We start from the raw sequence: 17194 nt of genomic DNA, 5'->3' as shown, positions 1-17194 counted from the left end.
AGTCAATTCTGGTTAATTTGACTTTTAAAACTATTCATGTGTAAGCCTAAAGTGTGTGTGTGTGTGTGTGTGTGTGTGTGTGTGTGTGTGTGTGTAATAGGTGAGGGTTAGCCTAAAGTTTTTGAAAATGAATGGTTTTGTTTTGTCTAATAGAATAATCCTCCTCTGAAATCACGGAGCTTCTCACTTGCATCTAGTGGTAATTCTCCTATATCCCAGAGGAGACCAAGTCAAAATGCCATTTCTTTTTTTAATGTTGGACATTCCAAACTACAATCAGTGAACAAAAGAGCTCACTTACCTCCAGACCATCTTGTGGAAGTCAGAGAAGTAAGTATGAATTGAAGTCCAAGTAAAAATGCACAAAATAATCTAACTTGCTTGGTTTTATCACGAAAGAAATTGAATCCTGTTTGTGTTTTCTGGGGCACTCAAATGTTTTCTGTCTACTATGCTGAGACAATTTTTAAGTCATGAAGATTCCCTGGTTATATAGGTGATGCCCTGCGTTTCTTTACCATTTCCTGGGTACACTCTTATTTTGCAGTCTATCTTTCATTTCTCAAGTAGAAGTATAGACTCCTTTGATGTAACATGATCAAAATGGTTTTTTTTTTTAACTTTTTTTAACGTTTATTTATTTTTGAGACAGAGACAGAGCATGAACAGGGGAGGAGCAGAGAGAAAGGGAGACACAGAATCTGAAACAGGCTCTAGGCTCTGAGCTGTCAGCACAGAGCCCGACGCGGGGCTCGAACTCACGGACCGTGAGATCATGATCTGAGCTGAAGTCGGACGCCCAACCGACCAAGCCACCCAGGCGCCCCTCAAAATGGATTTTAAGTCTATTGTGAAGACTATATGGCCAAACAAGTGACTTAAAAAAAAAAAAGATATATGTAGACAATTCCAAACATACACGATAATAGAATAGTTAAATCCTTGATGTTGCCTTGCCTCACTATTTCCCCCTTTCAAATTGAGTACCAAATAATTCTAGTTAGTAAAAGATATAGTTGTTAGGTTCTAAATATTCCTGACTTAAATTTAGTAGAGCTTTTAGATATCTGTGTAGTGAGTGGCCTCACACAAGTACGTGATTTGGAAAGTAGAGGAATATTTTAATAGCCTTTTAAAATAATTATGGCTATTCTTTGGTACTGCATGAAAACTTGACAGTAGTAGTTTCTTAAATGTTCGATGCAGTGTGGAATCAAATATATATCCTTGAACTTTTCATATTCTGTTACATGAAAATCTATCGGATTGTCTTGCACTTTGAATGTATCTTTAATCTCTGTATGATTTTGTACATCATGCATTATTCATTTGGAAAATACTGTCTTACAGAGTTATGCAGGTCTTGCAAATGTTAATCTGTCTTATCATACAGTATCAAAAATTCCTATTCATTAGCATCCTCACTGATCTCATTAGAAAAGGCTTTCAATATTGGGAAGTTGCCAAGCTTCTGGTAACAGATAAAGGTTTTCCAAAATTCTTTTCATTTTAAATCTCAGATTTTAAAATTGGCAGTAAATACTGTTGGCTTTTCTTGAAGTAACAGGTTTATTTTATTTAATTTTTAGGAAATGTCTACCACATATCTCCAAGTGTGAATATCTATAGTTTCTAATAGTCATTCTGTAAAGAAAAAACATTCCCGTGTTTGTCCCATGCTATACAATAACACTCTACACTTACGTACTCTGGTCACCAAATGTATGGAGTTCCCTGCCCCCCGCTGCCCCACCAAGCAATTCTCTAATCTTTGTGGACACCAGCTGTGTGTTCTAGAATTTAATTCAATTTCAACACTATAAATAACTCAAGAACAGACAGATATAAGGGATGTGTAGAGCCAGATATGGGGGAAATGTCGTGGAAGCTCCACCCTCCTAGTACCTCCAAGTGTTCACCAACCAGAAGCTCTCTGAGCTTCCTCCATTTGGGTTTTTTATGGAGGCTTCATTAGGTAGGCATGATCAACTGAATCATTGGCTGTTGGTGATTGATTCATCCTCCAGCCCCTCCCCTCCCTCAAGGTTGGGTGGTGGGGCTGAACATATATATACATATCTATATATCGGTTGGTTACATATATGAGTGTAATTGTTTGATCATAAGTTATAATTATTTAACTATATTTTTTTAAGTTTATTTATTCTGAGAGAGAGAAGGAAGAGAGAATCCCAAGCATTCTCCACGCTGTCAGTACAGAGCCCATATGGGGCTCGATCTCACAAACCATGACATTATGACCTGAGCCGAAATCAAGAGTCAGACACTTAACCAGCTGAGCCGCCCAGGTACCCCTAACTCTGTATATTTAACTCTAGTAAATATTGCCAAACATTGGCCATAGTGGTTGCACTTATTCATAAGTTTGGATTACTGGAAGTTAGTCCTAAAATTTATATACAAAACATACACAAAGCACACATATATATGCATGTATAAATGTGTACATTTGGTTATCTTCATATCCACAGTTTTCACTTAAAACCCCTTTTTTCCGATAAGAATGAATGTTTGAGCCATTACTGTGACATATGTTTTCAGGGGCTATTTCATGTATGGCACACTGGATTTCTTTGGTAGGATATTTGCATGTCTCTTTAACTAGCCCTCTGATGAACTGTATTAAAAGTCATCTGGGGGGTGCTTGGGTGGCTCAGTTGGTTAAGCATCTGACTCTTGATCTTAGCTCAAGTCATGATCTCATAGTTTGTGAGTTCAAGCCCCACATCGGGCTTTACACTGATGGCGCAGAGCTTGCTTGGGATTCTGTCTCTCTTTCTCTCTCTGCCCCTCCCCTACTCATTCCCTCCCTTCCTCTCCTCCCCCCCACCAAAATGAATAAATAAAAAAAAAAATCATCTGAAACAGAGCCTCTGAAAGCTGAGTCTCTCCACATTTCAATGTGAATTAAGATAGTGTCCAAAAGATAGGCAATCTGAGAGACTTCTGCTCACAAGTAATTAAGCATAGTACATTCAATAAAGTAATTAAGCATAATAAATTCAGTTTTCATTTAAAAATATTGGGCTGTTTATCAAGAATTGTTATTCTATTAGCTCTGTTAGGAAAAGTGTACAGAGCTCTTGATCAAAGCAGAGTGTATTAAACTTTTAACCTGAAAAGTATATGTATATACAGCACTTGCTCCACAGTCAGGCTAATGGGACCAGAAAGTTAGATTAAGAGAAAAGGAAGCAGGGAAACCATCATGTTTTCAAAGTATGTTCAGATTGAGCCTAACTAGGGGTGCTGAGAAGAAAGAGCTTAAGAGCTCAGACTGGGAACTAATTTTACTTTGTAATGATGTATTTAATGATGCTATTGAAGATGATCCAGAATATTTTTTTGGTGGCTTGTACAAATGTATACTGTTAATAAAAGGTTTGTCAAGGCTTTTGAGCTTCATTGCTTCCAAAGAAAAAGTGTGGCTGCCAAAGGTCCTCATCTTTTGCACAGTTGCACTATTAAGTGCTCACTAATTGAGAATAGCCAAATTTGAAATAGATTTCTAAGCCTAATATGTGCCAAAAAGGGCTCAGAAACTGAATATGGTAATTAAAATGGAAATTGTATGTATATGTGATACACAGAAATCATGAGTGGGACACACAGAACTGTTGTTTCCCTTAGATGATGTCTCATGCTGAAGGACAACAAAGAGACTTAATTAGGCGAATTGAATGCCTTCCTGCTTCTGGCCATCTTAGTTCCTTGGACCAGGATCTCTTAATGCTCAAAGCTACTTCCATGGCGACTATGAACTGCTTAAACGATTGCTTTCATATTCTGCAGTTACAGCATGCATCACATCAGAAGGGCTCACTGTCTTCAGGTAAGTTGTAGATTAAAAGTAGGGCTTCACATTAAGGGCTTACACATGGAAAGATTGCATTTGTTCTAATTCCTAACAAGTCTTAACTAAAAAAAGAAAGAAAGGAAACCAGGGAGCCTCTTGGTTTTTATATTTATTTATTTATTTATTTATTTAAGTTTATTTATTTATTTTGAGAGCAAGTGGGGAAGAGCAGCAAGAGAGGGAGAGAGAGAATCCCAAGCAGGCTCTGCGCTGTGACCTCATGAAATGTGAGATCATGACCTGAGCTGAGACTGAGTCAGACATGTAACCAGGCGTGTAACTGAGCCACCCAGGTGCCCAAGGAGCCTCTTGGTTTTTACTTATCACCTTAATGTTAAAGAAAGTCTTCTTATTGTGTCCTTTTTCATATCTAAATTGATTTTAGGCCTAATGTTTAGTATAGTTGAATATCCCTTTGGAGACCTCAACTCCACATGTTGAAAATTGAACTCAAAACCCACATCTCCTATATTTCTGTTAATATTGGTGGCATCATTATTCATCCAGTTGACTTTAGTAGAAATATTGGGACCATTTCTTAACTTTTTGTTTAGTCCACAGTTCATTATATCCATATTGAGATATAGATATTAAAGTCTATCAGTTACTTTTTAGTTTGAAAAGAAGGTGTACATCTAGCATTTGAGAGCACTTATTTGTTGGAATTAATCCACTGGGGAAAATAATGTTACTGTGTGGGAGGACAAAAAATGAGGTTTTCTATTAAATGAGATGAATAAAATCACATTTTTCTTTATTGAGATATAATTGGCATATAACATCGTGTAGGTTTAAAGTACACGGCATGTTGATTTTATACATATACATATTGCAGCGTGATTACCACTGAAGCCTACACCTCAATCATATCACATAATTAATACTTTTTTGTGGTGAGAACATTTAGGATCTTGTCACTTAGCAACTTTGAAGTATGTAACACTGTATTTTGACTATAATCACTATGGTGTGTATTATATCTCCAGAATTTACTCATCTTCTAGTTGCAAGTTTGTACCCTTTTAACAACATCTCCCCAACTCCTCCATCTGCATCACACTGTTTTAATAAATAGTAGTAACTTAGTGGTTCACAATTTATTGTTCTCTTACCCAATTAACCCCTTTGTGAAAGAAAGATATTTTAGAAAGATAATGAGTCTCTGCCCAGGAAAAAGTTTACCATAGTCAGGTCTTGATGTGGGTATAATACAGCCTCCATTCTCAAATGTATGCCCACCTAAATCAATATTTCAAGCTAACAAACTATGTTCAATGTCAATTGTAGGTATAGGTCAGGGCAGTATTATACAGGCCAATAAGCTATGTTTGTTTCCCTTAAGGAACTCATAGTTCACTTGGGGATGAACATGTAAATACTTAACTGTAATATGGAAAGTGTTGCTTATAATAGAAACAAGATGCTTGGGGAGAATATATAAATGGACCAATACTTCTGACAGAAAAAGGTCTGGGAAATGCCTAGAAAAGCTAAAAAAAACAATTAGCTTGGCGGGGGGGGGGGTGGGGGGTGGGGAGAGACTGGAGGGTGTTCCAAAGAGATAAGATACCTAAGTTGTGAGTTGTGAACATGCACTGGGGCCTTGGAAGAATTGTAAGAAGTCCAATGAAAATTTTCTCCTATAGTAGAGCAACAGGCACTCATTGTAAAAAATTTTAGGAACTATTATACAATTGAAAAAAGAAACAAATCCTGCAGTATCCTACCAACCAGAAACTGCCACTGTTAATATTAGTGCCTACCCCACCAAGTTTTCTTTCCTTCTTAGTTTTTGTTTTACCCCATCTTTATTAGAAAAAATATTTTTATCTTATACTTTTCACTTAATATCAAGTATATTTTCCAATTTATGTTATGCTTTTGGTAAATATAATTTTTATTGGCTGCATTATGTTCCTTTGAAGGGATAGATCTTTGGTTTACTTAACTGTTCTGTGTTGAACATGGGATGAGTTACCTTGAGCTATGAAATTTGGTTTAATTCTAGTGTTGGTAATAATAATTTGTTAGGAAAATGAAAGTTTATTTCCAATTGATGGTATGTAATTTTTGCAAAGCACATCAAGTAGCACACTGCTAGATACTAGATGCTTAATCCTTGATTAATTAAATACTATATAATTTTTTTAATTCTTAGAAATTTCATTTGTGTAGTTTAATACATAATTATATTTTTAAATGATTGCTTCATGATTAGTGAAACACGTACAATATAAATTTGCATTTTTTTAAGTTTATTTATTTTGAGAGACAGAGAGAGTGAGTGGGGAAGGGGCAGAGAGAGAGGGTGAGAGAATTCCAAGCAGGCTGTATGCTGACACAGCACAGAGCCAGCTGCAGGGCTTGAACCCATGAACCGTAAGAACATGACCTGAGCTGAAATCGAGAGTTGGGATGCTCAACTGACTGAGCCTCCCAGGCGCCCCTAAATTTGCATTTTTAATTAACAAATGAAACAGACTAAACTTTACAGAAATATTTAAAAGTTGTTCTCATTACTATGTTTTGGAGCATGAATTTGTGGATATGTAGTGGAATTGATTAACTAGTATTGGTATTTCTTACCGTAAATGGTCATGTTTTTCAAATTAGGTCTGTAGAAATGTATTCTTTAGTCACTTGAGAATAAAAATATAACTGTGTAAAGAAAAACTGAATTACCTTTTCACTCAAATTTTGAGATAACACAAGAAATCAAATCTAAGCTTAAATTAGTGTTTAGTCCCTTAAGGATCATTGATTTAGGGGGGGATCCTGAGACCGGATGATTGGTTTTATAAAGAGTATTGTGGTTTCCAATCAGTTGAGCAATCTGTTATTTTTTTTAATCTTTAATATATATATTTTTTATTAAAAAATTTTTTTTATGTTTATTTGTTTTTGAGACAGAGACAGAGCATGAGTGGGGTAGGGGAAGAGAGAGAGGGAGACACAGAATCTTTAGCAGGCTTCAGGCTCTAAGCTCAGCACAGATCCTGATGCCGGGCTCAAACCCATGAACCATGAGATCATGACCTGAGCTGAAGTCAGACACTTAACTGACTCAGCCACCCAGGCGCCCCTTTAATATATATTGTTTTAAATTTTTTTTATTTTGAGAGAGAGGGACAGAGAGAGAGCGAGCATGGGGGAGGGGCAGAGAGAGGGGGAGAGAGAGAATCCCAAGCAGGCTGTGCACTCTCAGCACGGAGCCCAATGTATCAGGGCTCAAACTCATGAATCATGGGATCATGACCTGAGCCAATGTCAGACACTTAACCGACTCAGCCACCCAGGCACCTCTGGTTGAGCATTCTCTTAAAACAGATCTCTTATATTTAGTGTTTGTGTGCATTTTATCTTTATAAGTAATGACATCTAGATATTGATATTTAGAATAAACATTTCAGGGGTGCCTGGGTGGCTCAGTCAGTTAAGCGTCAAACTCTTGATTTCAGCTCAGGTCATGATCTCTCGGTTCGTGGGTTCAAGCCCCGCATCAGGCTCTGCACTGAGTGGAGCCTGCTTAGGATTCTCTCCCTCTCTCTGCTCCTCCCCTGCTCGCACTCCCTCTCTGTCTGTCTCTCTCTCTCAAAATAAATAAATAAATATTTTTTAAAAAGAATGAACATTTTAACATAGGAGCAAAATGTTTTCATTTCTTTGGGATTTTTAAACTGGCCCCTAGAACTTACCCAGGGCATTCCCCCAATCATGAATACCCACCCCCAGTGCCAAATGAGACAACTGAGTGGCAAGGCAGGATGCTCTAGTAGCCTAGTAGGTACTTCATAATTTATCCCTGTACTGAAGTCTGGCATTTCAAGTAAATTCCCTCATGTTTGTAATTTCTGCTGTGGTAGTCTGAGCATCCCTTACTGTAGGACTCTAATAATCAAGCTTCTGTGAAACCTAGATCAGCCTCTGAAATCAAATGGAACATTTTCCATTATTGATTAGGCATAGAATCCACTTTGTTATACTAGTTGAGGGTAATAAGAGACATTTGAGTCATTAATTGAGAAGATGACAGGTCTCTCAATGTGACCACTGTCTTTCACTAGGTCACCTATTATTTATTCAGTAGAAGAGCCTTTCAGTTTAAAAGTATATGGACCTTTTTTATATGATTGAAAAAAAGAGGAATGGACATATATTTGCAGTTATATTAGCTCAAGGTGGTTATCTTGAATGGTTAGAAAATTGCTACTGAGAATAAGATTCAGTCCCAAAATGAAGAAAATTTTAACTGTTGCATGCTTCCAGGCTCCTCCTGTAATTGTGACTCCTTAAATCCTAATGCAGTTAGGTATTTTTACAGAAAGGGTAACAAATCAACTATGAAAGGTGGGAATACATTATGGTTTCCGGATTTGCCCAAGAAGTTGTTCAGTCCTATTCAGGGTTGATTCTTTTAAAAGGTATCTGATTTCAAGTTGCAAGCTGCTCTGTGGTAAAATACCCAATCATGGTGCTCATGCTAATGAGATACAAGTGGCCGTTTTGCGGAGTGTCTTAACAGCTTGAATTGCTTTTAGTCTTGTGGGCTCAAAACAAAATCGTTTAATAAAATCCACATCTGCTGAACTTTCCAGATTATGAGCAAGTTTCAGCGAAAGTTTTCTCTTACTTCATCAGGAACGACAATCGAGTGGTTAGAACCAAAGATACCTTTATCAAACCACTATAAAAATGGAGCTGACCAGCCTTTTGCAACTGAGCAAAGTAAACCAGTGGCAGTCCCAGAAGAACAGTGTGTTGAAGAATCTGGACCATTAGCAAGGGTAAGGTAATGTGAAAATACGGTTTTGATGTAAAAACTAGGAATCACTGAAAAGGTTCAGGTCTCTTTTCTTTGTCAGGGCGTACAAGTCACCCTAACACCAGAGCAGCATTCTTGCAGACTCTAGATATTGTTCTTCTACTGTAAACTGCATTGGCTTTAAAGAGGTCTGTTGTATAATACTTGCACATGTTGTGCTTTGCAGGTTAAATTATGTGCCTTTTTTAGTTGGGGCTCACTTTTGCTTGATTAAAAATGTATTTTAAAATTGCGATTTGCATGTTTTTATTTTTCTAGGTAATAACGTTTATTATTTGTACAATATTTCTCTGTTACATTTCTTACCTCGTTATCTTAATTTAACATTATTTACTGGATGCTTACTATTAAGTTTACAAGTATAAAAGTTTACTATTAAGTCTTTTTGTTGTAAGCACGTTGCCAGACCAGTTTTTTTCAAGTGTTACTCAAAATAGCACAGTCCCAGGGTTTTATAATATTTTTATAAAGTATTTTTCATTCCACATTTCTCAGAAGCTAAAGAATATCTTATTCTAGTCATAATTCCACCACTGTAACAAATCATATTGGTCTTTTTGCCTTTTGTGTTCACATCTGGTATTTTTATGGTCATGATAATTACATAGATAGTTTTATTTTAAGCTCTTTTTACTTGATACTTCCCATAAGCATTTTTTTTCTGGCCTATATAATTAAATTTTTAAAGGTTGAAGTAGGATATTAAATATCTAGTCTCTGTTATTTTTTGTTACTGTAAATAGCACTAAATCATCTTGTCTACTTTTTTTTCCCTCTTATTTAGGTTATTTCTTTAGGTTATATTCCCAAGTAGAATTATTGAGTTAAGAGTAATGCACAGCTTTTGGTTATTTATATACAAGCAAATTCTTCTTAAAAGAAGAACATGACACAGAAACTTCCAAAACTGGCCACAGCCTTGGCTTAACGAAGTGGGCAATGGCAACAGTGTGGGCAAGAGAGAAGAAAAAAAGTATGGAGTGCCTTTTGACCATTTCTAGAGTCAAAGCAGTTTTAGTCTTTATTAAGCTATCTAGTGTATGACAAGTCTAGTTAGGAATTAAGAGGAGACACAAAAAATTGAAAACATAGTTCTTTCACTGAAGAGATTTATAATCTACTTGGAGTCACAATTACATATAGACATGAAACAAGGAGAAGAGAACATGAAGCAGCATTTTTTCCCCTATCTTACTTGATATGGTTTAAGCTGTTGGGATGTGGGCATTCAGAGAAAGAAGAGAAGTGTATTGAATAGAGTGGAGGGGAATGCTTTGGAGAGAAAGTAGAATTGGAATCAGGCTTTCAAAGAAGAAAGGATTTGAAGAGAAGAGGAGTAGTAGGGGATCTTGAGATGGAGGACTAACAGGAGCAGGGATACTAAAGCATATATGCTTATTGTGGTAAAAGCTTGCCTGATGGTTTTAAAATCACATCTTATCATTGACATGTGGGCTAATAATTAACCACTTAGCTTCAATTTTCTCATCTGTAAGTCAGGAATGTTAATATAAGATTGTTATGAACATAAAATGAATTTAGCAGAGCACCTGGTTTATGGAAAATGATCACAGGGTGGTTGGATTTTACAAATCCAGATGGCCATTCATGTTGCATTCTCTGGGGAGTGATAATCCCTAGAACCACTATTCCATAGAATACAGTGTAAGCTGTACCTCCAAGGAACATAAAAATCATGCAGGAGAATCTAGTCTTAATGTAATAGATGATAAAAATCATGAGCATGGGATATGTTTAAGAAGATTGGTATATGGTAATGATCTAGAATTGAAGTGTGGATAGAAGGCTATGGAAGTAGAAATGAAGACAAATTAATAGGTAATGTGCATTTCAAACGAAAATCAGCTGGACTTGGGATTGACTGGATGTAGGGTTGGATGAAGAATGACTCCCAAGTTTGTGAGCCTATATGACTAGATAGAATTGTGGTGCCATTCACAAAGTTAGGAAAACTAGGAAGAGTCTTTTGAGAGAAAAGGTTTGGTATGGTTTATGAACATGTTGAATTTGTAAAGATTTTATTTTAAGTAATCCCTATGCCCCCCAGTGTGGGGCATGAACTCACAACCCCAAGATCGAGAGTTGCAGGCTCTATTGACTGAGTGAGCCAGGTGCCCCTGAACATGTTGAATTTTATGTAAGAGAAGGATATATGATTTAAACATATATAAAAAGCAGTTAAAAATAATGAAACCAAAGCTTTGGAGAGAAATCAGGACTAGAGATATAATTTGTAAGTGAAAATTAGAAACTGTAAGTCCTTTAGTCCAACATATTCATTCTTCTCAATGAGAATACAAAGCATGTTGGGGATCAGGATAGAGGCATAAGTTAAAGATGGGACTCAGAGGGGGGCAGGAGAGCATTGCTATATTTCCAAATCTTTTGAAATAGTGAGTAGACCAGATATATCACCTAGTGTAAGTAGAAAAAAAAATAAGTGCATAGATATTATTTTTAATTACACAAGACACTAGACTCAAGCATACCAGAATAGACCTGCATTTTCTAAAAATTTCATACATGCCTTCTTTGAAATATGAGTGTTAATGCAAGCTGGAGGCAGACATATGGTAGTGGAAATTTTGCTGTCGTGTGATGGAAGAAATAAACCCTGGTGAGGCCAGAATGAAGCCCACAGTTCCTTTGTGCCCAAGTCAGAAATCAGAAGGACAAAGATGGGGTTAATATGACTTTTGTGGAATATTGGGGTTTCCCTTTGCTATGCAGTCTTCAAATATTATGAATTCCTAGAAACTTAGCAGCTCTTGCCACTGTCTGCAAACCGTTCTGCGTTTGTAGGGATTTTACACATTTGAGCACATTCATTTGAATTTTGGTAAAGCTTTTCTCTTAAGCGTTTCTTTTCTTTTTTTATGTTTATTTATTTATTTATTTTGAGAGAAAGGGGGGAGAGAGAGAAAGGGAGAGAGAGAATCTTAAGCAGACTCTGCACTGTCAGCACAGAGCCCAGCGTGGGGTTCCGTCTCACGAACTGTGAGATATGACCTGAGCAGAAATCAAGAGTCGGGCACTCAACTGACTGAGCCACCCAGGTGCCCCTAAGCTTTTCTTTAAGAAAGGCATGATGATCTCTAAGAAGAGACATTTCAAGAAGAAAGAAGAGCTTCCAAATTCTGCCATTCACACCAAGATTTAGAATCAACAATTGATTAATAGAATTCCTCTTTTTTTCTATTCCAATGAATATGACTATTTTTATAAAAACAATAAAAACTGTACTCTTTTAAATAGATTTTCTACCAGATTATGTTTTATTTCTTTAATATTATTTTCATTGGAGGAGGTTCCAAAACACAATATCAACTTTGTAATATATAGTAATGTTAAGATTATGTTTGCATTATTATTCTGTGTCCTAGGTTCTGACCCTAAACATAATGGTACCTCTTCAGAGGGTTGGAGAACATTATTTAATCAAGACCTAATAGAGTTTTTCTCAACAGTTCTCAAATTAGTAATTATATTTGGTGTCCATATGTAGAGACGTGGATGATCAACTTTTCCCCGTTGTATACTGAATAAACTTTCCTAAGTGTACTTAAACTTCATTAGACTATATTTTGCAACTGATTTTAGAATAGACAACAGGAAGTACTTCCTGACAGACTTACTAGCCATTGTAAAGGGGAATTTAGAAAGCCTTTGGGATCTCTCCTTGAGGTTGTAAAAGTAGAAGTAATTCTGAAATATACAAACAGTAGTTGTCTGTGTGGTCTTAACATGAATGAACTAGACTTTTAATTGAATTATTAGAATTTGAGCTGGGGGCGCCTGGGTGGCGCAGTCGGTTAAGCGTCCGACTTCAGCCAGGTCACGATCTCGCGGTCCGTGAGTTCGAGCCCCGCGTCGGGCTCTGGACTGATGGCTCAGAGCCTGGAGCCTGTTTCCGATTCTGTGTCTCCCTCTCTCTCTGCCCCTCCCCCGTTCATGCTCTGTCTCTCTCTGTCCCAAAAATAAATAAACGTTAAAAAAAAAAAAATTAAAAAAAAAAAAAAGAATTTGAGCTGATAGATTTCCTTGGTAAAAGGGAAGAGGAAAAAGGAGAAAAACAAAGGCAAAAGAATGGCCAGAAACCCATTATTCTTTAATTCTGTTGCTATGTTTTGTATTTTGTTTTTAATAATTTTTAACATCTGAGAACATTAAGTTCTTGATTTTATGCCTGATTAAGATTGGTTTTTGCCTAGCTACAGAGGACAGATGGGCTTCTTATTTAATAGGATTTGATTATATGAAGAGAAAATTAAAGGCTTGAGACATTATCAAAATCATATTCTTTTTTGGGGCGCCTGGGTGGCTCAGTCGGTTGAGCATCCGACTTCGGCTCAGGTCATGATCTCACGGTCTGTGAGTTTAAGCCTGCTTCGGATTCTGTGTCTCCCTCTTTCTCTGCCCCTCCCCCGCTCATGCTCTGTCTCTCTGTCAAAAATAATAAAACATTTTTAGAAATTCTTTAAAAATCATATTCTTTTAAAAATCTTCATAACTTAAAATCTATAATATCAAAGCTGTCTTGCACAAAGGTACTAAAAAGAGGTACCACTGAGAGAGATGGGAACTGCCCCTCCCCACATAAACATGAGAAATAAACATGGTAAGATTCTGTAGAATCTTGGAATTTGAAACTATTACTTATTGTTTAAATAGGAATAAGAATTTCAGTTTCTCTTAAATGATTATCTGAAACTAAGACCCTATTGAAATGAAAGTAAACATTTTCAGTTTTTCAAGAGGTTGATTGAGTGATTGAAGAGCTGTGCAGAGAACCTTTTTGTGGCATTAAGACTGCATGAATAACTGTAAGGTTTCTATACCTGCACCTAGGATTCTCTTCAGCCCCCAAGTTTCTTCCTGACAATTCCAAGAATGAATGAATATGGAAAGATACATTATAGTAGTCAGACTTGACATGTACAGTCACTTTTCAATTTTACTTGTATAATTTTAGCTTTAAAAAAGGGCAAATATTTTATTCTCAAAGCATCTTCAACTTAAATTATAGGTAGTGGTAGTGCCCCCAAACAGGTGGTCCAAGCTTGCAGAGCCTGAGATTCAGATGAGACATTCTTCACTCTTTTTGAAAAAGAGTGTTTATAAAATATATGTATCTCATATATTATTTTTGTGGCAAAACTCATTATGTTTAATATAAACGATAATGGGCTTATTGAATGAAATCTATTCCATGGCTAAGTGATGAAGTTATATTTTTAGAAAGATTTTTGCTTGTTCTCAGATTCATTTAGGCCGAATATAAATGTTTTCAAGTTTGACATACACTTTTATTTATTTATTTTTTTTTTAGTGTGGCTGTGAATTCTGTCCTTTAATTAGCATTTCTATCTGTTGTGTGCAAAGCTTGCTGCTTAATCCAATTTCTCTTTTGAAAAGAAAGAAAACACAAGAGTCTTCTTGCACAAAAAAACAGTGACAGAAAGAGACTTTTATTCTTCATGGATATTAATAAGCACTTATAACGTTAGACTTTTGCTTTGTTTTACATCAAGGAACCTGAAGAAATAAATGCAGATGATGAGGTAGAGGATACATGTGACAACAAGGAGGATGACCTGGGAGCTGTGGAAGAGCAACGTAGTGTTATCCTACATCTGTTGTCACAGCTTAAGCTGGGCATGGACTTAACAAGAGTAAGTAATGGGGTAAACTGGCTGTGGAGATCAGTAGGTCAGGACTATACCTGTAAGTGTTAATGTTGTCAGGGCTTTTTATTTTTTATGAATTGGTTTTTCAGTCTCTCTCTCTCTCTCTCTTTTTTTTTTTTTAAGATTTTATTTTTTAAGTAGTTTTTCTACTTGATGTGGGGCTCAAACTTATAGCCCCAAGATCTATGGACTGGGTTTCTTAGTCTCTTGATCAAAATTTCTTATTTCAGGGGCGCCTGGGTGGCACAGTCGGTTAAGTGTCCGACTTCAGCCAGGTCACGATCTCGTGGTCCATGAGTTCGAGCCCCGCATCGGGCTCTGGGCTGATGGCTCAGAGCCTGGAGCCTGTTTCCGATTCTGTGCCTCCCTCTCTCTCTGCCCTTCCCCCGTTCATGCTGTGTCTCTCTCTGTCTCAAAAATAAATAAAACGTTAAAAAAAAATTTTTTTTTTAAATTTTTTTCTTATTTCATAAAAAATGTGCCTTATCTTGTACAGCGGGAAGTCATATGGCAAGTAAACACCTCTAATCTTATTTCTGTACAAATGACAGAGGTCCATTGGTATACAGAACTGGAAAATTGAAAGAAAAGGATGTAATCCCAGAAAACCATGAAAGGCTTGGACCACTTCTTCTTTACTCTTACTTCCCTTTTTGGATCGTACATTTTGGGTGTTATCTATAACAAGGGTCAACAAACATCTTTGTAAAGGGGTCGATAATAAATATTTTTAGCTATGTGGACACTGGTCTCTGTTGGAACTACTGAGCTCTGCCTTTATAGTATGAAAGCAGCCATAGATAATATGTTGGACTGGGCATGGCTGTGTTCCAACAAAACTTTATTTATAAAAACACAGGCCAGATTTTCCCCAAAGGCCATACTTTGCAGTCCTCTGGTCTGTAGCCTTGCTTACTTAAAAATTTTTTTTTTATGTTTATTTTTGAGAGAGAGAGACACACACACACAGAGTGTGATCAGGGGAGGCAGAGACAGAGGGTGACACAGAATCCGAAGCAGGCTCCTGGCTCTGAGCTGTCAGCACAGAGACCAATGTGGGGCTCGAACCCATGAACCATGAAATCATGACCTGATCCGAAGTCAGACACTTAGTTGACTGAGCCATTCAGGCACCCCATAGCCTTGCTTACTTTAAAAGTGTGGTCTGAATTAACTGATGTGGAAATTCTTTGACAATGTACTCATATATCAAATCATCACAATGTACACTTTAAATATCGTAACAATTTTATTTGTCAATTATACCTTAGTAAAACTAGAAAAAAACATTGTTGTCTGAAGACCAGTAACATCTCCATTGCCTGAGAACTTGTTAAAAGTACAGAATCTCAGCCCCCAACCCCAAACTTAGAGGACCAGATCTACATTTTAATAAGATCCCCCATGTGGTTCATATATACATTAAAGTTTGAGAAACACTAATCTATGGTTTTTAGTTTTGGTCCAGTCTTTTCCATTTCTAGTTTATCTAATTAGTGTGTCTTCATTTGTTTTAGCAATCTATGAAGTTAATTTAAAAAGCAAATTAGGGCATCTGGGTGGCTCAGTTGGTTGAGCATCCAATTTTGGCTCGGGTCATGGTCTCACAGTTCATGGGTTTGAACCCTACATTGGACTCACTGTATCAGCCTGTCAGCGCAGAGCCTACTTCAGATTCTCTGTCCCCATCTCTCTGCCCCTCCCCCACTTTCTCTCCTCTCTCTCTCTCTCTCTCTCTCTCTCTCAAAAAATAAATAAAACATTTTTAAAAATTATAAAAAGCAAATTAGAGTGGCACCTACGTGGCTCAGTCGGATGAGCATCTGACTCTTGATTTCAGCTCAAGTCATGATCCAAGGTTGTAGGATTGAACCCCACCTTGGGCTCCATGCTGAGCATGGAGATTGCTTAAGATTCTCTCTCTCCCTCTCCCTCCGCCCCTCCCTTATGCTCTCACATGCATGCGCACCCTCTCTGTCTAAAAATAATAAAAAATAAAATAAAAAGCAAATTAGACTCAAAACCTATATATGTCAAATATTACTACTACGGGATTATGTACTTTGAATTATTATTGATACTACTTTGCATTAGTATGGGATTTCAGAATTGACGTTAGGAGCTATATTTCAAATTAAGGATTTTGATGCCATTGAAGGTAATGAAAGTATAGATTAAAAGTAACCCAGGGGCACCTGGGTGGCTCAGGAGGTTGAGCATCCAACTTCAGCTCAGGTCATGATCTTGTGGTTCAAGGGCTCAAGCCCCACATCTGGCTCACTGCTGCCACCACAGAGCCTGCTTCAGATCCTCCATCCCCTTCTCTCTCTGCTCTCCCTCCTTCTCTCTCTCTCTCCCTCTCCCTCTCTCTCTCTCAAAAATAATAGATAAACATTAAAAACAAATATTTTATTTTTAATTATTTTTTGAGAGACAGAGACAGAATGTGAGCAAGGGAGAGGCAGAGAGAGAGGGAGTCACAGAATCTGAAGCAGGCTTCAGGCTCTGAGCTGCCAGCACAGAGCCCGACGTGGGGCTCGAACTCCTGAACCGTGAGATCACAACGACCTGAGCCAAAGTCAGACACCTAACTAACTGAGCCACCTAGGGGCCCCTAAAAACAAATCTTAAAAAAAAATAAAAAATAAAAAATAACCTAAATAAGGGGCACCTGGGTGGCTCAGTCAGTTGGAGTGTCCAACTCTTGATTTTGGCTCAGGTCATGATCTCAGGGTCCTGGGATTGAGACCTTCATCAGGCTCCACACTGGGCATGGAGCCTGCTTAA

At 37.2% G+C, this 17194-nt stretch overlaps 1 protein-coding gene across 4 annotated transcripts in view; it reads left to right on the top strand.

Moving 5' to 3' along the window:
* Positions 1-17194, top strand: part of OSBPL11 (oxysterol binding protein like 11) — a 90603-nt gene that overhangs the window by 33965 nt on the left and 39444 nt on the right. For all 4 annotated transcript variants that reach the window (XM_045037052.1, XM_003991726.6, XR_006585123.1 and 1 more), the window contains exons 5-8: positions 154-330; positions 3652-3853; positions 8516-8661; positions 14252-14392. In XM_045037052.1, the coding sequence (XP_044892987.1) occupies positions 154-330; positions 3652-3853; positions 8516-8661; positions 14252-14392 (666 nt within the window). The remainder of the gene's footprint in view (positions 1-153; positions 331-3651; positions 3854-8515; positions 8662-14251; positions 14393-17194) is intronic.

Source organism: Felis catus, chromosome C2 (assembly GCF_018350175.1).
Source record: "Felis catus isolate Fca126 chromosome C2, F.catus_Fca126_mat1.0, whole genome shotgun sequence".
Classification (NCBI taxonomy): Eukaryota; Metazoa; Chordata; class Mammalia; order Carnivora; family Felidae; genus Felis; species Felis catus.
The sequence above is the reverse complement of the archived record's forward strand: the minus strand, read 5'-3'. Positions and strand labels throughout refer to the sequence as shown.